Consider the following 24,828-nt stretch of genomic DNA (forward strand, 5'->3'; position numbering starts at 1 on the left):
AGTCATTGACATGAGTTATACCTACAATACAGAAGAAAGCAGAGGTAAAAGGAATGAGTAGCAAGACATTTTGGAGTGGTCAATGGAACTACAAAACCCTTTCCTGCTATGAGAAAGTTTCCCTAGATCAACAGACAGGATTGCAATAATAGAATATCTAATATCAATCATAATAATGTTTGATTGTGACTTCTTATACAATACAGTGGGTATAGGAAAGAATCAGATGTGCAAGGTTGATAGAGAAGTATCTCAACAGACTCAAGGCTGTTATTAAAGCAAAAGGTGGTTCAACAAAATATTGACATGGGGGGGGGTGATCCTTTTTCAATCTCAGTAATTCTTGTTTTTTTATTTCTGACACTTTTTCTGGACTGTAATTGTGATGTTTTTCAGTTGGATGTTATAGGTTGCATTGGATAAGTACAGCTGGTGAAAGGAATTTTCTTTGTGTTTTCATTTCAGGATGTAAGGGAACCGGAATTTAAGGTCTATCAAAGGGGGTGATTCTTTCCTATACCCACTGTACACGTGGAGGCTCACACTAACAAATGTATACAAATTGGTATGAGTCTTCCTGGCCCTCCAGTTTCACAAAGAATTATTTAATAAATATAGCAGGAACTTGTTTCAATACTTCGAGAGAGAGAATAAAACCTCTCTCTTTTTGTCCTGGATTAACTTCTGATTGTATAGAAGAAACAAGCTTTTAGCTTGCAAAGGATGCTTTGGGAGAGGAGAGCTGGTCTTGTGGTAGCAAGCATGACTTGTCCCCATAGCTAAGCAGGGTCTGCCCTGGTTGCATATGAATGGGAGACTTGATGTGTGAGCACTGCAAGATATTCCCCTCAGGAGATGAAGCCGCTCTGGGAAGAGCATAAGGTTTCAAGCTCCCTCCCTGGCTTCTCCAAGATAGGGCTGAGAGAGATTCCTGCCTGCAACCTTGGAGAAGCCGCTGCCAGTCTGTGAAGACAATACTGAGCTAGATAGACCAATGGTCTGACTCAGTATATGGCAGTTTCCTATGTTCCTATGTTGAGGTGGGAAAGGAAGATGACTAGCTTTCAGCTACACAAAGAGCAAGAATTGCCAGAAGTAAACAGATTAAACTGAGAATTTAACAACAAAACTACTGACAGCTCAAAAGCATTTAACTTGCATAGGATCACTTCTTCTGCTCCAGAACTTATTTCAACACATTATGAATATTAATCCCCAGAAGCAGGTGTTCTATACTGTACATTTTAGACATTTATTTGGGGGCAGGGACAGAGACAATACAGATGGGAGTCATACTGGCAGAAATGTTCTCTGCAAGTACCATGCGTATTTGTTTATTTTTGCTTTTCTAGAAGAACTAAAATCTTAGAACTTGTTTAATCCACATTCACCGCTGGATATTTGGCATATCATAGAAGTCCACCATAGATGGTATGTAAGAGTCTTTAAATCTTTTAGACCCAATTTTACAAATGGCTACAAAGTATGCTTCATGCAGCCCAAACATTTCCATACTTAAAGCTAGATGGTTACCTTTTTGGTTCAAGTTTAGCAGCTACTAGTCGTGCTCTGGATGCTTCATTTTCTACATGATGATAGATTATTTTGATGTCCACGTGGTTGAATATATAAAAGGTATTATGCTCATGAAACTCTAACTGCAGAAAAAAATGAAAAACGTTAACCAAGTAGAGATAAGATAAATACAAAGACACAAAACACAATTTCAACTTGAGTGAGCAAACATGAATAGCCTTTGAAATATAAGGAATTCTGGAAATATCTGAAAAGAGCATCTGCATCCTTGCATGCAAAAGGTTTCAAGTTCCCTCCCTGGCATCTCCAAGATAGGGCTGAGAGAGACTCTTGCCCGCAGCCTTGGAGAAGTCACTACCAGTCTGTACAGACAATACTGAACTAGATGGACCAATGGTCTGACTTGGTATAAGTCAGCTTCCTATGTTGGACTGTTACTGAGTGGCAGAGAATAAACTTTCAGTTTAGTAGAATGCTGGCTTTGAGAAAGGAATGGTATTTAAAATCTACGAAGTAGACTTTAAATACACTTACTGTGCATTTTCAAAGCCCTGGATTTAATTCTATCTCCCTTTTCAGTTAAAAGATCTCAAAGTACAGGACTGAGAAAGATTTTATCCTAAGACCCTGGAGAACTGCTGCTAGAAATGTGGCCAGTACTGGCCTAGATGGATGAGAGCTGGTCTTGCAGTAGCAAGTATGAACTGTCCCCTTTGCTAAGCAGGTTCTGCCCTGGTTTGCAATTGAACAGGTGACTACATGTATGAGCACCGTAAGATATTCCTCTCAGGGGATAGGGCTGCTAGTTCCCTCCCTGGCATCTCCAAGATAGGGCCGAGGGAGACTCCTGCCTGCAACCCTGGAGAAGCTGCTGCCATTCTGTCTAGATCAGGGGTGCACAACTCAAATGTTCCAGGGAGCCAGAAACAACCATGAGGATGTATGGGAAGGCCGAAGTCAATTTTCAGTGCATTGATTATTGCAGTAAAATTAATTATAAAGATAAATATTAAAGCAATTACTAGTTAGTTGTGTCCTTCTCTCCCCCCATGGGCTGCATTTAACCAAGAATAGTGGACAGAAAATAAGCCCTTTCCTTGCTCAGTCAGTGGGCATCTTCCCAGCCCCACACAAATGCCAAATTTCGGGGCTCCTAATAGCTACGTGGGCCATCAAAAATGTTCTCATGGGCCGAATCTGGCCCCCAGGCCTTATGTTGTGCAGGGCTGGTCTAGATAATACTGAGCTAGATGGTCAGACCATTAGTTTGACTTGGTATAAGGCAGATTCCTATGTTCATAAACAATGGTCTGACTCATTATACGACAGCCCCTTACATACTTGCTAGGAAACCGAGCACCCTCTTTTATGCTTCATTCCCATTTCTGTTCACCAAAAACAGGGTTTTGAGAACAATGAAATATTACCTTGCAAGGGAGAGAGCTTTAGGGGAAAGTGCTCCCCCTTGAAAGGCAATATTTCACGGTTCTCAAAACCCTGCTTTGGTAAAGATAGGAAAGCGTCAACAAGGGCGAGTATCTCTCTGCACTTCACTTTCACCAACTGGAGAAAGCAAGGAGAAAATGTAAAGGTTTATCCCTAAAGTATTCCCATGACCAAAAGGAATGGCTACCAACAAGTTCTGAATGGCAACATACAATCGGTACTACAGTTCCCATTTCTGCATATGAACATTATGACAACAAAAAGATACATGCATATGGGAAAAAGCAAACACTGTCCCAAACAGTTATAAAGTTTTGGTTTTCTCTCTTTCCCTGCCCCCACAGTATTCTATCCTAATCTAGCTTTCTAAAGTATTCTGCAGGCAATATAGTGGGTATATACCAAACATACAAATCATAGTGATCTGAGTTCTAAATATTTGTCCTGACATAATGTTAATATTCACACATTAGTCCAGCAGAAAAACATCTTGTGATAAGTCACTTCAGAGAATTGAGTTATCACGTAGAGACACTGAAGTCCATGTTTTGGACACTGTTCCCAAGTGCAACTTTAAATCAAATTCAAGAAACAAAATGCAATTTATTAAATTTATATACCACCTATTCATATGGGTATGCTCAAGGTGGTGAAAAAGGTGAAAAGGCCACATTTTAGACCAATGTTCATTTACAATACAAAATCTATAGTTAATGTTCTAGTTACAACTAGCTGTACATTACTTTGGTATGCAGCATCATAAATGCTGGGAATGCACAAAAGTCAAACATATGTAGCAATTAAATCAAAAGCAAGTTCTAACATATCTGACCTGCCAAAACATTGTAATAACTTTTATTTAATTTATTTTATTTATATATTGCCCATCTTAAAGTAACGCAGAGCAATTTACATTAAAAATCCAAACCATTTAAAATATTAACATGAAACTCATTTTAAAACCATTTAAAACCAGTTAATTATTATTAACTGCCAGGCTGAAAAGATGGGTCTTTATGGCTCTCTTGAAGGCCTCCAAAGATGATAAAACTTTTATACCCATGGGGAGCACGTTCCACAACCTAGGGGCAACAACTGGGATGGCCTGATCGCAAACGGAACTTGAAATCCCCATGAAACTACAGAAATAATTGTATTCCATGGCTCATATACTAGAGGTTGGCAAAAATATTCCCTCTCCCTTGCATGTGCGAAACATTTCTACATGTGTACAATGTTAGTTTGTAAGTCGATGTTTCACAGGCAAGATCTGTTCCACATGCAGATTGAAAGTTCATTTGAACCACACCACAAGTCATCATATCTACACAGATAACAGAACATAAACCTAAACGTTTCTGGGGAAAGAGACACACAAACAGATATCCGTCATGCATTAATAAAAGCTTTTTTAAACTTGCATTGATAACGCAGGCATCTTTGGCATGACCATCTTTTGTTATATAACAACCAATAGGAAATCCAGGATTGCAGAATCTTTGGTTATCTTCTACCTCGTAGCACCATGTTACAGGCATATTATCCACAATCCTATACAAGGAAATTGAAAAATATAGTATTTTGGAATAAAGTAGATTATTATTTTATTTATTTATTACATTTCAGTACTGCTTAAACCTGAGGCTCTAAGCACTTCACATGAATTAAATAAAAACAAGAAATAAGAGTTAAAAACAATGGGGGAAATGTGTGTGTATGTTATATATTTATATATATATATATGTATACATACATACACACACACACACACACACGCACACATATACATATACATACACACACACACACACACACACACAGAAAGAGAGAGATAGTGTGTGTTAGGCCATTTTAAAAGTTGTGTGTTTTGATCACAAGGTACCACACAATAGTTCTAAATGTCAAGAACTAAAGAACTTACTTTCTCAGGGTGGGGGGTGGGGAGATAAGGAAAATAACTGGGCAGCAGGGTTCTCTCTGATTTTTTAAATCTGTGTGCAGAATGAGTTTTGTTCTGAGTGGCAGTATCGAGGCAGTGTATACGCACGTGCATTCAGAGTGGGATGTTCCCAAATCAACTGAGTGGGATCTAAAATTAACCTTGAGCGGACATCAAAAAACCTGTGAGTGTGTGCACGTATGCACGCCTTAGAGAGAACACTGCTGGGCAGCACCCAGACTAACACAGCTCTGCTTAAGAATATTTCACTCACACAGAAGGGAAGTAATTTTCACGGATCCCTCCCATCTGCTGCCCCAATGCAGCAAGAAAATATGTGACTGAGGCTGATGGACCATCAGGGATATATTTTCAGAGGGAATCGGGGGTGCAGGGAAGAGGGTGAAAATCTTCCCTTCCCTGCTATGTGAGCGAATCATAATTACATGAAGACAGTGTTTGTCCAGATTTTGAAAGCAACCAAGGTTTGTGGAATGCTGTAGAACCAGCCAAAAATAAATATTTTACAAGATTAGTATTTTGACTACACTCACCTCTTTTCTACCCTATTCTCTTTATATTTACAGATTAGTTTAAGCGGAATTTAATCTTTTTAGAGATTTCAGTAGATTAATTAGAATGGTATGACAACATTCCAGAGCATGTTTTACTGGTATAATACGTGGTCAGGCTTCACTTCCACTTAATGTACATCAGTATATAAATGAAACATTGAGGTATGTCTTAATGCTACAAAACCCCTGAATCACTTTTTCCATCATGTGTCTTTTTGTTGTCATTAGCAAGTTGACAAGCAGGAAGAAAAAAGTTTATACTTTAAGTTTATAGATTAATTCTTGAGGAAGTGCATAGCCAATAGATCACTCAGCCTTATAATTAACAAATATAAGGGATAGCAACAATTTATCTTTAAGAAAGTGTGACTTAGTTCACTTAGAAACTGAACTTCTTCCTGATCTACAACCTGAAGCAAAACAAACAGCAATGAAATAGTCATTTCCCAATGTAGCAACCCACCAGCCAGCTCACATGGAATGAATTATCGCTGAGTCACCCCTCCCTGTTACCTGGCAAGCTGACTAGATTTAAAATTTATTAAAAAGAAAATAAGAATTTCTGGTAGATTGTCTCCCTGCCACCAAGAACTTCTTGGTTAACAGAGTTACCTCTGACGGGAATAGGAATGCTATAACTTCCCACTCCCTTTCCTTTCTAGTAGGCAAATATAAAAACATGGCACCACTTCTATATGCCTAAGTGGAGAAGTAGCAGGCTTTGCTATTCTGTTGAAGGCATGTGAACTAGAGGCTTCCCCTCCCCCTCTCCCAGTCAGTCAAACACTCTGAGAGGGCTTGTAAAACAAAGAAAACAATTTATTGATTTATTATTTTTAAAAAAGAACAAGCCAGTTCAGGATTTCACACATAGCTGTTACAAATATTAGCTCAGAGTATTCAAAATGCCCAGACGTTCTCAGGCGGCACTTAACTTGGCAAGACTCCATTGCTCCTCTCTCACCTGGGCATCCCTTCTTCTTCCCAGAATCCCCTCAGGAGCCCTTTTTGTCCCAACCACTCGTTAACCAACTGGGTCATGACCTAGGGTCTCCAGTCTGTCAATCAAGGTTAACTGCCTTTTCCCAGTTAACTATCAGCGCTGGCTGGCTGCCCACTACACACAAAACCACACACTTTGCCATTTTTATTCAAATCACTTAAATGTCACAGACTAAATATCACAATGAAAAATTCAGATCAATAGCTCTAAGTCTATTCTAGGGATGTGCACGGACTGGTTCCAGGGCCCTGTTATGGACCTCTGAACCGGTTTGAAGGACCAGCGGTTCAGAGGTGGGGGTTACCTTTAATAATAATAATAATAATTATTATTATTATTATTATTATTCAATTTCTATACCGCCCTTCCAAAAATGGCTCAGGGCGGTTTACAAAGAGAAATAACAAATAAGATGGCTCCCTGTCCCCAAAGGGCTCACATTCTAAAAAGAAACATAAGACACACACCAGCAACAGTCACTGGAGGTACTGTGCTGGATGTGGATAGGGCCAGTTACTCCCCCCCTGCTAAATAAAGAGAATCACCATGGTAAAAGCTGCCTCTTTGCCCAGTTAGCAGGGGTAAGGAGCAGCGAGGGTGCTCCTCCCACCACCACGTTTCCTCCACCGGCACTGGGTTTAAAAATAGTCCCGCAAGGCAGCAGTGTGCCTCCTTGCCACCCCAGTGCGCATCAGACCAGAAGTGCCCAGTGCACATGCGCACATCACGTCATGTTCGTGCACACCAGACACTTCCAGTCCAACATGAACCAAGGCGGCAAGGAGGTACACTGCCACCCCATAGGATCATTTTTAAACACAGTGGATCATTTAAACACATAGGATCATTTTTAAACACAGTGCCAGTGGGGGAAACGTGGTTGGGGGAGGTAAGAGCACCCTCCCTGCTCCTTAAAGGTAACCCCCACCCCCGCCGAACCAGCTGCCACCAGTTCCATGCACATACCTAGTCTATTCCACTAACACAAATGTTAGGCACACACTTAACTCTCTTCTTAGTGAAGTCAATTGTGCTTTTGACTGAATAATATAGCATTGGTTCTATTGTAACTTGCAATTATCTTAAAGTGCAAACATGCTACCATTTTATACCTGCCACTGAAACTAGACTAAAATATTAAAAATTAAATGTCTACTCACCAGTGATGCTGATAGTTCAGTAGCATACTCTTTTTCAGAAAATCTAGTTTTTGTACGTCTCCTGAATTCTTTAGATTATATACTTTTTTACAGACACTCTTGCATACCTCTTTTTTCTTAAACACAAACTAAGAAAAACAGAAGATTTAGTTTTTTCTTCCTCTAACACGTTTTTCACTCAAACAATCTGAAGATTAATAGCAAAAAGTTATAACTGCTGAACAAAATTACAAAGCACTGAGTTGCAGATTTATCTCTGGTTCTCCAGTCAGTGTATTATATACCGTACACTGCTTCTTTTAGGTATATGACATCACAGTTATCGTTCCTTAATTTTCAACTGATGCATTACAATCAATATACCCACGTGCCTAATAAAAGAACCTTAACACATGCACACACATGAAATTCCAAATTCTAATAAAAAATTTAGTTTGGTCACACATTCAAATCATGTCACAACAGCTGGGTGTTTGGGTTTTTGAGTCCTGAACAAGTCATTTAACTAGAGAGCCAGTGTGGTATAATGGTTAGAGTGCTGGACTAAGGCTAGGTCCAGCGTGTTCCCTCTAAGGCATGCGCTCACACATTTTTTGATGTCCACTCAGTTAATTTTAGATCCTGCTCAGGATGAATCTTGAAGGTCCCATTTTGAATGTATGTGTGCACACATGCCTTGATACTGCCACCCAGAATAAAATTCATTCCACACACAGATGAAGACAAATTAGAGAGAACACTGCTGGGGACACTCAAGTTCAAAGCTCAGTTCAGCCATGAAACTCACTGGGGGACTCTGGTCAGCCACTTATCTCTAGCCTAACCCTGCTTCACACGATTGCTGTGAGAATCAATATATCCATGTACTGGGCTCCTTGAAGGAAGGGTGGGATATAAAATGTAGCCATACCAACATATATAGGTTCTGTTGAACCCTCAACTGGAAAAATCATTCAGATTAACACTTTAAAAGCTTACAGGTTATCAGTTGGGTTTCTAAATGGCAGAATCTGCCAGCTACATGGGAGGAACATCACACACACTTAAAATGTCAGCTGGATGCATTTTTATACACACCAATCTCATTTAGGCTTCCTTGTCAGAGTCACTAAACTACAGGCAAAAAGTCTGCTGCTTTAAGGCTACTGTCTATTAAAATCTCATCAAGAAAACCAGATACTGAAATAAGGGTGAGAAACAGGACATTTGGTGACTAAGCTTGGTCCTGGGAGAGATTCTAATAATACTATAGCTGCAGGTTGAAATTATTAGTGGATCACAATCAGTGCCTAGATCAGGAACAACACTGGAAAGATAAAATCCAGTCCCAGTACAGCATGCTTCCAGTGGATGTTGCTAGTCTGTGAGCCCTTTGGGAACCATCTTCTATATATACATATACTATATGGCTTAGGTGGTCCATGGCAAATGGTGCGTGGCAAGACCCACTGTGGCAGTCTGGTGTGCAGAAATTTCCTTTCCTGACTCAGGTCAGTCAATGAATAAACTGGCTGAACACGGGATCAGCATAAGCCTGTCAGCATCCTGAGGGGAATGAGCAGCCATGGCGGCGGCAGCAGTGAGGAATGACCCAGTCAGTTGCTGCTGCTACTCCTGCGGGGAGTAGGGCTCTGTTGAGGGTGGGGAGGTCTCTGGGGTTTGAGGGCTGTGGCTGGGCAATTGGCACCAGCAATGCTACAGCCGCGACCAAGAGTGGTGAGGGGGATGGAGCAATGGGATGGAGGAGAAGCAGGAGCGCAGTTCAGACGAGGGTGGAGAGAACTCTGAGGTGAGGGGGCTGTGGCAGGGTGGTGGTGAGGGGAGCAATCCAGTACTAGTGTGTAGATGCTCTGCACGGGTTACGCTAGTCATTATTAATTTATCATTTATTTTTCTATGTAAACCACTTTGATAACTTTTGTTGAAAAGCAATTATAAGTAGCAACAGCAGCATGTTTCCAAGCTCTCCACTCTCTCTCTCTTTCTCTCTCTCTCTCTCATTTGAAACACAAACACACGCAGCACAAATTAGTCTCTTCTAAATGGAACAAATGGTTCTTTTGGAAAGGGATAATGGATTCAAAAACCCAAATTCCTTGGAGCAACAGATAAATTCCATAACCCAGAGTTATTCACTGTAAGACCCAGAGGCAAGAAGTGGCCCCCATCAACCCTAAGTGCAGCTCCCAGACCAATTGTTTATTATGTTTCCCAGACTATGGGAAACACCTATATCGGGCAGCAGTGATATAGGAAGATGCTGAAAGGCATCATTTCTTACTGTGCGGAACATAGCAATGGTAACCCAAAGATGAATAGTCTGCAAAGTCCCTCTGCACCATGCAGAGATTATCATTTTCACCATGCAGTGTTAAACTTTGCCCAATGCCAGGAGGCTCCTTTAAGGGAAATAGAGCCCCTGCTTGGAAAGCATAGGCAGAGTGCTAGGAAGCATAGCCCTTCCCAGTGTTTTCCTTCTAAAGCTCCTAAGAGAGGGCTCTGACTCTCTTAAACAGCCCTCCCAACACTAAGAAAAGCACAGTACTGTGCAGACGTCAGCACAGTTAGAAATGGCTCTCACACTGAAGGTTTTCTGCCAAACTGGCCCCCCTTTGAAAAATAGTGAAGATCATTGCCATTACCATTGAAAGAATATATACATAAATACACCAAGAAACACTTTTTACACATCTTGCCTAAGTTATATAGAACAATCTATATAAGTAAAAGTGTACCAGTAGCTGGGATCCTATTGTTATTTTACTTTTGACTCTGCATATTCTTGTGTTTAAAGCAAAGTATATACCTTGTATGGTGATGGCTCAATCCTCTCTCCAAACAACACCTGACCAAGATTTTCAGATGGACGTTTCTCACCAGGCGCTTGGCAAAAATCAAACCTATGATAGAAAGCAGAACTATTTAATGCATCATTTAATCAGGCTGCAACCCTAGTTGGAAATAGCAATCAAATTTCTTTTTACACTAATCAAATTTGCATATGAGTAAATCAAAAGTTTATGATGAAAATCAGAATTTAACATTTATATACTGCCTCATACCAATGTCTCATGGCAGTTTACAAACATGTAGGCATATTCTCTTCCATTAGACACTCACCAAACGCTAAAAAGCAAGCAAACAAGAAAGGTATGTGGCCATGCCTTCTGATAAAGAAAATGCCTATCTGGCAGGATCACTAAACATTCACCCTTTAGAGCATCCTGTTCCCCAAAGTGGATAGTGAAATGGAATTCTTCCTACCTGCTGAGAAAGTAGATTTTTGCCAGACATTTTAAGCTCCCAAAGAGGAAAATAATGTGTATGTGAAAGGTGAGACTACACTCAACCTACCAAATCACTGCCAAAATCACTAAGACAGGTGTGCAGCAGTCAGGACTTCAAGCTGCTGTTGCCTCCCAGAAGAGATTATGAGCAGTTGTGTCAGGAAAAAGCAGAGCATGAGTCTTTTATACTCCTTGTGAATCCTGCTGCAGTATGAAAGAGATACTTCTTTGCTGCTGCCTCCTCTGGGGACCCATCCCAAAAGGAAATGAGAGACTGCCACAGTGGCCTCTGCAATATGATGGGGCCTCTGGGCTCATCTCCCATTTTCCAATGAAAGCAATATCAGGAGGGAGCACCACTGGGACAAACAACAACAGAGTGTAGCTGCTATGCTTACTCTTTCAGGCACACTACTCATCAAGAAAGCCACCTATAGGGCAGTGGGGAAAGCAACCTGCCTAGAGAGCAGGAGGCTGTTGGTTTGAATCTCTGCTGGTGTGTTTCCCAGAATATAGGAAACTCCTAAACTGGGCAGCAGCGATATAGGAAGTTGCTGAAAGGCATCATCTCATAATGTGTGGGAGAAGGCAATGGTAAACCACTCCTATATTCTACCAAGAAAACCACATGGCTCTGTGGTCGCCAGGAGTCGACACTGACTCGATGGTACAACCTTTCCTTTTCTTTCCTACTCATCAAGAAGTCTAATATAAGCCCAGAGGCCCAATCTCTCATTCCCTGATGGGAGAAGTGCCCACCTGAGGCAAAGAGCTATAGGAGACCACAATATAGGATCAGAAACAAAAATAGCAAAAGATTGGCATGGGCAATCCTTGATTAATTGAATCTGCTTTTAAATCAAACAAGAGCTTCAGTCAATCCATTGGCTTGATTAACAGCACAACCTAAATACTTCATTCTAGATGTGAAAGATAATGCAGGTCTGCCAACAACTGGGTCTTTGGCAAAAAGTGATTCATAGGCTGATGTTCTGACTAACACAATGGACTGCATTCCAGACTAAAGCTGCAGCGGTACTCATGTAGAAGGGAGGCATTTCTGCCACTCTCCCCTTCCCTCTGAAGTGCTCTTTAACACCTGAAAATGCATCCTTGAGGTTGCACATCAGAGAAAAAGGGAGAGTGGCAAAAGCCATGCTACCCTTCCCCACAGCTTTAGTCTGGAATGCAGCACGCTTTGTGTGCACTGTGTTAGAATATCATTCAAAATTAATTTATCGCAGTTTGAGTTTTTCATAGACTAACATTCTGAATCACACCTTAGTCAAAGCCATCCCATCTGAAAACATCTTGCAATTGACATCATGACAACTGTATACATTAAGCATGAAACAAGTTCTACTGATTTCAGTGAAATTTTCTACCAAAAGAGTGCTTAGAGTGGCAGCTTTGAGCAATGAAAGATATAATTCTCCATACATATGATTTGCTTATGTTTTAGTCTAGATAAATTTATCTACACTAAAATTCCCAAATTAATACATGTATTGAGATAGTTTTGTGTGTTAAAGATGACTAACTAAAAGCTTTGATCAGGGATTCATCCATGTTGGCTTGACTTCTTAGCCAGCCATTATTTGGGCTTCCCACTTACCCCTCCCAAGGTGTCAAGCACACTCAGAGAAGTGGGAAGGACGAGGAATCATTTCTGAGTAGGAGGAGAGGATAACTTCCCTCTCTATCTCCCAGTACAAATGACAGAAGATATACTCCTCTCCTAACACTGTGTGCAAATAAAAGATATGAGGGAAGAAAGGGGATTGGTGGCAACCATAAATAATCACTGGCTAGTGAGCGGGTTTGAATCCCCACTGGTATGTTTCCCAGACTATGGGAAACACCTATATCGGGCAGCAGTGATATAGGAAGATGCTGAAAGGCATCATTTCTTACTGTGCGGAACATAGCAATGGTAACCCCCTCCTATATTCTATCAAAGAAAACCACTTGGCTCTGTGGTCGCCAGGAGTCAACTCCAACTCGATGGGACAACTTTACCTTTAGTGAGCTAACCTAAATTTTTAGATCCTTGGTGATGGCTCCATGACAAGCGATAAGCAGAAGGTAATGTTTATCTTTAATTTAATTGCCTTTAATATTTTATCTTCTGCAAAACCCTAGAACTGGATCACAAAATAATCTTTTATGAAGGAATGTTGATCCTATCCAATGACAAATTGAGCGGATTTAGCAAGCTAAACCTGATTCAGTTGCTTCCAACCAAAGATAAAATAGGTTCTACAGTTGAATGAGGACAAACATACATTGGGGGGAAAAGCATTCAGAAAGTAATTCTTCACTGGTCATTAACTATCAATTTAAAGAAGATGGTTTAATGTACTTACGCAGTATATTCATATGGAAGGACGGATTCTACTGAGTCGAGTCTATTTACAAACAGTTCTATTGCAGACTGCAAGAGACAAGAAAATGTTACTATACTTACACCAAAGGTAGATTGTTAGTGAGTGAGAACTATCAAAATGAAAAAATTATAAAAGATAATCAGATTATAAATTACCATAAAGCATTGTTTCCATTATATAGTAAAGATGCACTTGCCAATTTTACAAGTTATAGAGAACTGCTATTTTGAATTGCGAACACTGTATATTATCTGTCTATTAAAATAAGCAACCCAGTAAGCAAACATATTCATCAAGATAAACTATCAAACTGCACAATCAAGCAATAAATATTTTTAAAAATGGTATATACAGTGGTCCCTCGACTTACGAACTTAATCCGTTCCGAATGCATACTCGTAGGTTGAAAAGTTCGTAAGCCGAAAAGCGGTTTCCCATAGGAATGCATTGGAAACGGATTAATTCGTTCAGGATCGAAAAGGGGGGGGGCTTTACTCACCCCTTCCATGAAAGTAAGGCACTGTACTGTACTGTATTCCTTGTAGTAATCGGGCGCTTCAAGCTGCCTCGGCGCAGGCTCCCGCTTCTCGTAGCCATAATCGGGGCGGCAGGATCGCTCCCAGTCCCTGCCGCCCCCTTCAAGCTCAGTCCCCCTCGGCTGGCGGCCGCCCCCTGAAGCTCCCCAGAGGTCCCCCGCCGCCCCCTTGTTTCCAAATCTAGCCCCATTTAAGAGGACGGCAGGAGAACTCCCTGCCGTCCCCTTCCCCCTTGCCGGCTGGGCTGCAACTGGCTTCTAGGAAGCCTTTTGCGCGCCTGCGCAAAAGGCTTCCTAGAAGCCAGTTGCAGCCCAGCTGGCAAGGCAAGCAGACGGCAGGGAGTTCTCCCGCCGCCCGCTCGCTAAAGTTCCTTAACTTTTAGGGAACTTTAGCGAGCGGGCGGCAGGAGAACTCCCTGCCGTCCGCTTGCCTTGCCGGCTGGGCTGCAACTAGCTTCTAGGAAGCCTTCTTCCTAGAAGCCAGTTGCAGCCCAGCCGGCAAGGGGGAAGGGGACGGCAGGGAGTTCTCCTGCCGTCCTCTTAAATGGGGCTAGATTTGGAAACAAGGGGGCGGTGGGGGACCTCTGGGGAGCTTCAGGGGGCGGCCGCCAGCCGAGGGGGACTGAGCTTGAAGGGGGCGGCAGAGACTGGGAGCGATCCTGCCGCCCCAATTATGGCTACGAGAAGCGGGAGCCCGCGCCGAGGGAGATTGAAGCGGGCGGCACCCTGCCGCCCGATTACTACAAGGAATACAGTACAGTACAGTGCCTTACTTTCATGGAAGGGGTGAGTAAAGCCCCCCCTTTTTAAGTGGAACCCCCCACCCCAGTGCCGTTCGGATGTCGAAAAATTCGTAAGCGTGCGGCACATTTTTCCGTCCGTAAGTCGAAAATTTCGGATGTCGAGTAGTTCGTAAGTCGAGGGACCACTGTACTGTACTAGAGATATGGGTTTCCCGGGAAATTTTTAACTGGTAATTTTTCTGGAAAATTTCCCAAAGGACTCCCCCCACCCCAACATCTGGACTAGCACTGCACACATGCAGCAGTGCAAGTTCCAGACTATCCTTGCACTAACTATTGAGCAGGGGAATGGGTGATAGTCTCCAGCCTCTCCTTCCTTCTGAAGCCCGCTGTGCACCACAAGAATATGTCCCTGAAGGCTGTGTGATAGAGGGCTCCAGAAGGAAAAGAGATCAGTGAAAACTGACCTTTCCCTTGTTCACATGACAGCGCAGCAACAATCTCGAACTTGCACTGCTGCACGAGCACAGTGCTAGTCTGGATATCAGGCAACACATTTTTACTAACAGAAATTTTTCCTCAGAAAATAAAGTAAACCCTACATTTTTGTACTGTAGAAAGGATAAATGGAAAACTATATGCAGTTATTCTGACAAATTAAATGAAGTGAAAGGAAGGGGAACACAGAATGGATTTTTTGTGGAATTTTTAAATTAAAAAAAGAATAACTTGCAGTATTCCTAAAACAGCATTTATCAACACAAATACAGAACTATCAAATTAATCATTGTTGGGTCCCTTCCCTAACATTGCGACTCTGGAATTTGTACAATCTGAATTCCTACGGGCAGTGCTCCAAGTATCGAGATGTGTCACCAATGCCACTCTGCATCTGGAGACAGGCCTGATCAAGCTGGAGGCTAGGGCACTCCCAGATGGCCATTCTCTGTTATTGGCTCAGACTATCCTTTTGCCCAATTGGTCTTGCCCCGCTAACCCCATGTGATGATTACCAATCTAGCTGGGTTCAGACAATTTAGACAACAATAGCAACTCTGGGCCTTTGCCCCTTGACCCTGCTCAGCATGGGCTACGAACAGGCAAAAGCAACCATCAAGCAGCACATTACAGACATTGAGCACCTAACCAATCTCAGCAGAGTCTCAAAATTTCATATCAGTGATGGGTTTAGATATTCTGCTTCTCCAGCAGCATACCTTACCCAACTGGAGGTTCCAAAGCACAGAAGGGCATTAGGGGTGTACATGGTCTGGTGCACCCCTGGTCCGGCACGGGGGGGGACTGTTGCTTGAAGTGGGGGGGGTAGTACTTACCACCCCCCCGCCGCTCTTCCCCCTCCGGCGCTGTGTCATTTGAAAAATCTTCTTGGGGAGGCAGAGTTCCTGTGCCGCCCCTGCCCCTGCCCCCGTCGTTGTTTGTAAAGCCTTCAAAGAGATGAGCGTTAGCGGTGCGCACGCGCCCTGCGTGGCGCGCACGCTCGTCTCTGACGCTGCCGCGCGCGCCGCATACATCACAGCGCGCGCGTGGCAGTGTCAGAAACAAGCGCGCGCATGCCGCGCAGGGCACATGCACGCAGCTAGCGCTCATCTCTTTGAAGGCTTTACAAACAACGATGGGGGCAGGGGCAGCAGATGAACTCTGCCGCCCCAAGAAGATTTTTCAAATGACACAGCGCCGGAGGGAGAAGAACGGCGGGGGGGGGGAAGTACTACCACCCCCCCGCTTAAAGCAACAGTCCCCCGCCCATCCGGACCGGTCCGGTTGTCTTTTGAATTGTACCGGACCGAACCATGCACACTCCTATTGCTGTCATGGTCTCCCTTCAGCAGTGCTATGGTCTATGACCGTAATAAGACTGTTATAGAAGGACCCCATTTGCAGAGCGACTATGTCCCTGTGGCCTAGGGCAGACTGAAACTACTGAGCATGTTCTCTTCTACTGCTTGTTCTGTAGAGACATTCGTGCCTCTCTCATCCTTCCATTGCTAAGCAAGTATCCAGGTCGTCCAAGCCAATTCTACAGCTCCTTGCTACTCTTTGACTCTAAGCCTGCCATCACATACAGCATTGCCAGGTACTGTGCGGCTGCGATCAGCATTCGTCAGCAGATGACAGACAGTGAGTCCTATCAGCCTTAATCTGACCTTCAGTGACTCTGGGCAGGCCCTGCAATTGCTCATGCGCCTCCCTTTTTACTGTTCCTTATAACCTTTAATCTGGCTGTTTTCCAGTTTTATTACTCAGGCTTTTATGTATTTGTCTTCTCATGTCTTTTAACTTTATTACATCCATTTTTATACCCCCTCCGGTTTGTTTGTTTTTGTTTTTTCATGCCTTTTTATGATTTTTACTATTTCTCAGGCTTTTAGGTCCTCATGCTTTTGGTGTGTTATCTACCATTTTTAGTATTTTTAGTCCTTTTAGTATTAATATGTACCATTTTATATGGTACACCTTTTATCTATTCTCACTTTTAACATGTAATCATCCTTATACTTTATGCTGGTCTATGACCGTAATAAAGACTGATTGATTGATTGAATGAATGAAATTGATCATTAAACTGGAAATAGTAAACTGTGCAATGTAAAACTGACCATGTTACCTTTTAAAGTAACTGGGGAAATGAAATGAGTTAGACAAGCACAGTACAGATTAAAAAATCTGTACTGACTTATCTGGATGCAAGAACTGAGCTGGAACAGACCACAGAACCATCTAGTCCAGCTCCCTGTTTCCAACAGTAGTCAGTCAGACACACCTACAATACCTACAAGCAGGTTATGAAGGGAACAGCTCGATCTCATTGTTAAGTCTTGAGCACCTGGTAGTAAGATCTATCCTGCTTTTGAACATGGAGGTTCCTTCCATTGACAAACCTGCCTTTAGAACTTGTCTAATCGTTTTTAAAAACTGTCTAGGCCAGTAACTGTCACATCTTCTTACAGTGACTTCCATACATTAATTGCATGTTGTACAAAGAAAGAGACTCTTTTGTCTGTACCACAAAGAGCCTCGTATTCTGGAGATGCAAACTGACAGGCAGATTTTTCTTTACACGGAGATTAGTACCAATGCAGCAGAGTGAAATCGGCGAAACACCAGTATGAGAAGGCTACAGTAGAACAATAAAATGGGACAGATTTAAGCCTGAGAAAGTCAAAGTCAAGTATTTCAAATGATGAAACCAAATGTATGATAACAATGATTATAAAATGGCAGCTACATGCCTTGTGGATACCCCAAGATGGAGGTGAAAGAGACACACTTAAATGCCCCACACTGATTTTAGGCTCATACTGTCAAATTGACTTTTAATTTTATCACATCATTCCTGATATTCTAATGTAATGTTCACTTGGCAGTTTATTATTGTCAGTATTAAAATGTTTGCTATCTCATTCCTTTTTGCATCCAACACAACTCCTTGTCCCTATCTCCACAGTTTTTGCCACCTTCTCATTCCAGCCTTGCTTCTCATATCTCCCTGCCGAAGGCCTTTTACTCCACTTATTTTATTTATTTAAAATATTTATACCCCTCTTATTTATTCAAAATATTTATATCCAGTGTACTACTGCTCGGGGCGGCTCAAAACAATAAGATAGACACAAGATACAATAAAAGTAATAAAATTAACTAAATTAAACAAAAAAGTGTCAGATTAAAAACCACAATCGTTATTAGGTTCAAATTAAAACTTAAAATTATAAAAAGTTAAAGAAGCTACCATATATAACAAAAATAATAATGGAGCATTCGAAAGCCTCCTTTAAAAGGTGCGTTATATGCTTTTTAAAAACACTGAGGGAGGGAGCATGGTGAAGCTCTTCAGGGAGGGCCTTCCAAAAAGGCGCAGTCTCTAGTCCCCGCCAACCAGATCTCTGTTAGTGGTGGGGTCATGAGCAGGGCCTGAGATGATGAGCGGAGGGCCCTGGCAGATTCATATGGGTGAATGCAATCCGACAGGTACCCTGGGCCCAAGCCATGTAGGGCTTTAAAGGTCAATACTTGCACCTTGAATCTAGACCAGAAGCAGACCGGTAGCCACTGAAGCTGATGCAGGATGGTTGTAATACTCGTGAAGTGACCTGCACCCACGAGCATCCTTGCAGCAGCATTCTGAACCAGTTGAAGCTTCCAAACAGTCTTCCGGGGCAGCCCCACGTAGAGTGCATTGCAGTAGTCCAATCTGGATGTTACCAACGTATGAGTGACTGAGGTCAGGTCTGACTTCTCCAAGTAGGGTCGCAGCTGGTGTACCAGCCGTAGTTGGTAAAAGGAGCTTCTGCACACCGCCGCCACCTGCGACTCCAAGGACAATGTTGGGTCCAGAAGCTTTGTCTTTCAGAGGGAGCATGACCCCTTCCAAGACCAGATTTACCTCATTACTCAGATGATCAGTTCTATCAACCCAGAGTACTTCCGTCTTATCTGGATTGATTTTCAGCTTGTCTGCCCCCAACCAGTCCAGAACAGCCGCCAAGCCTCAGTTCAGGGAATCCACTGCCTCCCTGGTGTCTGCTGACTTAAAAGATAGGTAGAGCTGGGTGTCATCAGCATATTGATGGCTCCGCAGCCGACACCTACAGATGACCTCTCCCGGGGCTTCATGTAAATGTTAAACAGCACAGGGGACAGAATAGATCCTTGTGGCACCCCACAGGCCAAAGGCCAAGGGGTGGAGCAGGCATCCCCCAGCACCACTTTCTGAGTACAACCCCCTAGGTAGGAACAGAGCCACCGTATAACGTGCCCCCAAGTCCCAACCCAGAGAGACGCCCCAGAAGGATACCATGGTCAATGGTATCGAAAGCAGCTGAGAGGTCCAGTAGGATCAACAGAGTCACACTCCCTCTGTCTATCTCCTGGCGTAGGTCATCCACCAGGGCGACCAAGGCAGTTTCAGTCCCATATCCAGGTTGGAAGCCAGACTGGAAAGGATCTAAGTAATCAGATTCATCCAGGGCTGCCTGGAGCTGAGGCCATAACACTCTCCAACACTTTACCCAAGAAGGAGAGGTTTGAAACTGGTCGAAAGTTATTTAAGTCATCTGGGTCCAATGAGGACTTTTTAAGGAGGAACCTAATGACTGCCTCCTTCAGGCAAGGTGGGGACCACCCCTGCTCTAAAGAGGCATTCACCACCCCTGCCACCCATGGACCTAGTTCCTCCCTACAAGCCTTCATCAACCATGACGGGCAAGGGTCGAAGCCACACATGGTAGGCCTCAACTTTCCAAGCAGCTTGTCCACCTCCTCAGGCAACACAATCTGAAAACCATCCAATATAACAAGACTAGATGGTGCTTTAGCAACATCCAGTTCTGGTGCCACAAAAATCTTGGCATCCAAGTCAGAACGGATATGAGCGATTTTGTCTGCAAAATGTAAAGCAAATCAGTCACAGTGGGCTGCCGAGTGTTCTGTTTGATGGTCTTTGGGGTCCTCACCTAGGAGACCTCAAACCACTCGAAAAAGCTCCACTGGATGACATGCCCTTTATTCCTCCTATTCTCCCACCTTCAGCCACCTGAAAGCCTCTTACTCTCCAGCATAACTCCGCTCATTCTTCATTGCTCTGCCATACAAAAGGAACTTCCTCCCTGGACACACATGTCCATTTAATCTCTCTCTCCCTTCAATCCCAGCTCAGTATCAACATCCCAGGTCTTTGGAATAACCCCTTACATTCTCATTCCCTACTGCAGTGTTTCCCAACCAGTGAGCCGCAAGACAGTGACCACCGTGCCACACTAACTTGCTCCAAGTCAACTCCAAAAGTGGAGAATCTAAACTCCCTGCTTTTGTAATTGACTTGCTCCTTATGTACCTTAGGGGGGTCCTTCTCAGTGCCAGCTCCAGGAGAAATGGATTCAGATAAGAATATAATTAGAGGAGGAAGGAAGTGAAAATAAATAAATAACCATGTGGCAGTATCTGTGTTGGGGATTTGTGTAATCTGTGTTTACATTTTAAAATGTACCTTGTGATTAAAAAAAGGTTGGGAAACACTACCCTACTTTAGCCAGCAACATAAAACTTCACTTATTCACATTCATCCTTTGCTATCCTTCCATCCCCCTCCCTATCCTCCGCTGTCTTCCTCATAATGCACTTTAAACTGCAAGCTCTTATTTCTTATAAAATTCTGCAAAGTGCTATGCATAAAGGTGGTGCCAACAACAAACAAGTAGCTCTAAGTAGAACTAGTGGATTCTACTTTCTGCTTCTTTAACAGGATTCTAACCTAGGACACAACCTGAGGAACCATATCAAGTACACACTTGATAACCATTCTGCAGCATCCTGAAAGGAAGGGCTGCCCTTTAGAAAAAAGGCCTAGCTAACTACTTGCTGTCCACTTCCAGACAAGCTAACCTCTTGGCTGTCCACTTCCACGTGTCAGAACGCTGACAGCATACAAGTGAAGCAAGCAATGCACTTCAGGCAGGGGCGTAACAAGGCTGGAGTGGGCCCAGAGACAAAATTTTAAAATGGGCCCCTCACTGATACACACACACACTTCACAATATATAGTCATGTGACTTGCCTCTGGGGGGCCCCTCGAGGCGTGAGGGCCGCCAGGCAGCCACCTCCCCTTGCCTAATGGTAGTTATGCCCCTGACTTCAGGATGCTCTTTCAATGCTTTCCGTCTTGTTTGGTCAATGACCGTAAATAAAGACTGACTTGACTTGCTTCCTATCAATCAACTTGCCCTGTCAGATGCCAGAAGAGGAGACACCCGAACTAGCTCCGACACAGAGAGAGAGAGAGAGAGTGGGGCAGGGTCCAGGGACATTTCCTAGGTTATCAACTTAGGGGCGTGGCCGTGTCTTCGATCTTGGCACGTCGCCTAACGACAGGGGCTTAGCAAGTACTGTTTTGCGTAGCTCCAAACACATCTGTCCAAGTGGGAACGGACACAAGGAAGAGCTGCGGGGCTGTCCGTGGACAGACACATACAAGAGGGCTCCTTCCCCACAACCCAGAAGTGCCACGAGAGCAGCAGGTTGGAGGACGGGCGAGAAGTGAACAAGGGGGACCCCCAACCCCGACTTCCGCCGCCTCTCCTTCTCTGGGCAGAGCCGGCCTGCCCGCCAGACAGCCAAGTACGGACCTTGCAGTCATACTTCGCCGGCTCCTCCTCACAGAAGTTGACGGGCGCCAGTCCCGGGAGGTAGAAGCTCCGGGCGGAGGGCAGAGCGGCCGCCAGAAGCGCGACGGCGAGCAGGAGCTGCGCGAGACCCATGGCGAAGGGAAGGACTGGCGGGACCGGGAAGGACGGGAGCCGAAGCGAGCGCCCTGGCCTCTCAGCGGACGAAGAGCGCCTCCTGCGCCGCCACTTCCGGCTTCCTCAGACACGTCACCCAGCCACCTTCCCCACGCGCCGGCAAAGCGGAAGTGCGTGAGGAGTAACTTCCAGTCGACTCCTGGGTTTGCAGGACTGGTTACCATAGAAACGGCGTGGAAAGGCGGGCCCAACGGGCAGATGGGTTGGGCTGGCGCAATCTCCCTTCGGTCGGACTCGGACGCCGGGCTCAGGCTGGGCTGGGGTCGAAGTCGGATCTAAGAGAATTTAAACGCTTGGATTTAAGTGGTGTTTACAGAGGCTCGCCTGATGTAAACCACGGTTCTCATCCGTGTCTATAAACTGCCAGGGTGCAACAACGTGGATCCTGACAGATCCTTTGACTCATTGTATTTTAGTCTTAGGTATTTTATTTATATTGTTAGCTGCCTTGGGCCTCACATCTGAGTGCGCTAAAAATCATTTTTGGCACTACAAAGATGCAAAAGCATTGATCTTTCCCCCCCACCCCCATCTATGGGCAGAATTCAGGGCCGGCTCTAGGGGATCTGGCGCCCAGATGCAACACTCTGTTGAGCGCCCTTAGTTATCGTGAAGAATAATAATTCGGAATACAATTAGTGTGTATTCAAAATTTAATACACAAAGATTTTATGTAATTATGTACATAACATTGTATATAATATAATTATGTATTTTTATTATTATTTTTATTTTATTATTATTTTGCATTTATATCCCGCTCTTCCTTGAAGGAGCCCAGAGTGGTGTACTACATACTTACGTTTCTCTTTTACAACAACCCTGTGAAGTAGGTTAGGCTGCGAGAGAAGTGAAAACACACTCTCTCTCTCTCTCTCTCTCTCACACACACACACACACACACACTTAAGGGCCTGTGATGGGGGTTTCAGGCAGATTGGGTGGAAGATACTGCATGAGACGGCTGAAGATGGAGTCAGAGCTGAAGGAGGAAGGGCAGGCAAAGAGCTAAGGTGCCCGTTCCCGTTCAGGAAGTCAGTTTACCAGGGAAGAGAGTCATTGCTGGCTAGATACTGATGACCTGGGGAATGGCTACCCAGTTTTAATTGTTAATTTGTTTTAATTGTTTATCATGTTGTGAATTGCCCTGAGCCATTTTGGAAGGGTGGTATATAAATCTAATAAATAAATAAAATAAAGAGACACCAGATTGAGGACTGCAAGAATTCAAGCAAGCCATCAGGGAACAGCAGCCAAGCCTGTTTGAAAAATTCAAGGCTGAAGAAACCATCCCAGCTGTCAGAAGGCAGGCCTGGCTTAGAACCGTCCAAGGCGTGTGGCATTTAAAGGGATAGCACACCTTTGTCATCAGCTTCTGTGATTGCAACTTGAAAGGACAATTAGGGGGAACTGATGGAAATGTCAGTTACAGATTCAAACTGATACAATAGGAGGAGAGCTGGTCTTGTGTTGGCAAGCATGACTTGTCCCCTTAGCTAAGCGAGCTCTGCCCTGGTTGCATATGAATGGGACACTTGATGTGTGAGCACTGGAAGAGATTCCCCTCAGGGGATGAAGCTGCTCTGGGAAAAGCAGAAGGGTTCAAGTTCCCTCTCTGGCTTCTCCAAAGATAGGACAAAAAAAATTTTATACGACAAGATTTTTGTATTGAACCAACAAACTACCAAAGTATACAGTACGTTGCCAAAGCACAATTATATACAAAGTGGTTGTTTGTACATGATATATCTACAAAGATTTACACACAAGGATTTGGAAACACACAAGTTATGAAGTATATGCAGGTAGTACTGTAACTCGGGGGTGGGGGATTACAAGGCACATCAGGTAATGGGGTGGGGTTTTTTACGTCCGACGTCCATTTCCACAATTTGTTCTGAGAGAGATTCCTGCCTGCAACCTTGGAGAAGCTGCTGCCATTCTGTTAAAACAATACTGAGCTAGATAGACCAATGGTCTGACTCAGTATATGGCAGCTTCCTATCTTCCTATGTTCCTACATGCAAATAATGGTGGCGCAGTGGTAAAACTGCTGCCCTGTAACCAGAAGGTTACAAGTTTGATCCTGACCAGGGGCTCAAGGTTGACTCAGCCTTCCATCCTTCCGAGGTCGGTAAAATGAGTACCCAGAATGTTGGGGGCAATATGCTAAATCATTGTAAACCGCTTAGAGAGCTCCGGCTATAAAGCGGTATATAAATGTAAGTGCTATTGCTATTGCTAATGCGCCATGCACAGTGTGGCACACAAAAACATTATATCTCACCTCCAGCCCCTCACCTCTGGCTCTGACTTTACAAGAAGTAAGGTCTCCAGGATAGCTGAGAAGAGATAAGTATCTGCCTCTCAAGCTATATTATTTATGGCATATAGAAGAACAGGTTCATTTCTCATGGGGTTATGAAATCGCATGGCTCCTCTGTCCCTTACAGATTATTATTACATTTATATCCTGCTCTTCCTCCAAGGAGCCCAGAGCGGTGTACTACATACTTAAGTTTCTCTTTCACAACAACCCTGTGAAGTAGGTTAGGCTGAGAGAGAAGTGACTGGCCCAGAGTCACCCAGCTAGTTTCATGGCTGAATGGGGATTTGAACTCAGGTCTCCCCAGTCCTAGTCCAGCACTCTAACCACTAAACCACATTTATACACATGCTACATGGAAGATGCTGAAAGGCATAATCTCATACTGCACGGGATATGGCAATGGTAAACCCCTCCTGTATTCTACCTAAGACAACCACATGGCTCTGTGGTCACCAGGAGTAGACACCAACTCAATAGCACACTTTACCTTTACATGTCCAGAACTGAATGAGGAGTGTGTGTGTGTGTGTGTGAGTGTCTTTGTGTGTGAGAGAGAGATATCCGTATGTATA

General features: G+C 43.7%; 1 protein-coding gene across 1 annotated transcript in view; it reads right to left on the reverse strand.

The window, feature by feature from the left end:
- The window catches only part of TM9SF2 (transmembrane 9 superfamily member 2), a 71,642-nt gene extending 49,609 nt beyond the window's left edge, over positions 1–22,033 (reverse strand). The window contains exons 1-6 of the mRNA XM_053304754.1: positions 21,754–22,033; positions 13,313–13,380; positions 10,466–10,559; positions 7,660–7,787; positions 4,404–4,533; positions 1,534–1,658 (exon numbers count right to left, since the gene is read on the reverse strand). Of these exons, the coding sequence (XP_053160729.1) occupies positions 1,534–1,658; positions 4,404–4,533; positions 7,660–7,787; positions 10,466–10,559; positions 13,313–13,380; positions 21,754–21,885 (677 nt within the window). The 5' untranslated portion in view covers positions 21,886–22,033. The remainder of the gene's footprint in view (positions 1–1,533; positions 1,659–4,403; positions 4,534–7,659; positions 7,788–10,465; positions 10,560–13,312; positions 13,381–21,753) is intronic.
- Between the last annotated feature and the right edge of the window lie 2,795 nt (positions 22,034–24,828).

The sequence above is a fragment of the Hemicordylus capensis genome, chromosome 3 (genome assembly GCF_027244095.1).
Source record: "Hemicordylus capensis ecotype Gifberg chromosome 3, rHemCap1.1.pri, whole genome shotgun sequence".
Classification (NCBI taxonomy): Eukaryota; Metazoa; Chordata; class Lepidosauria; order Squamata; family Cordylidae; genus Hemicordylus; species Hemicordylus capensis.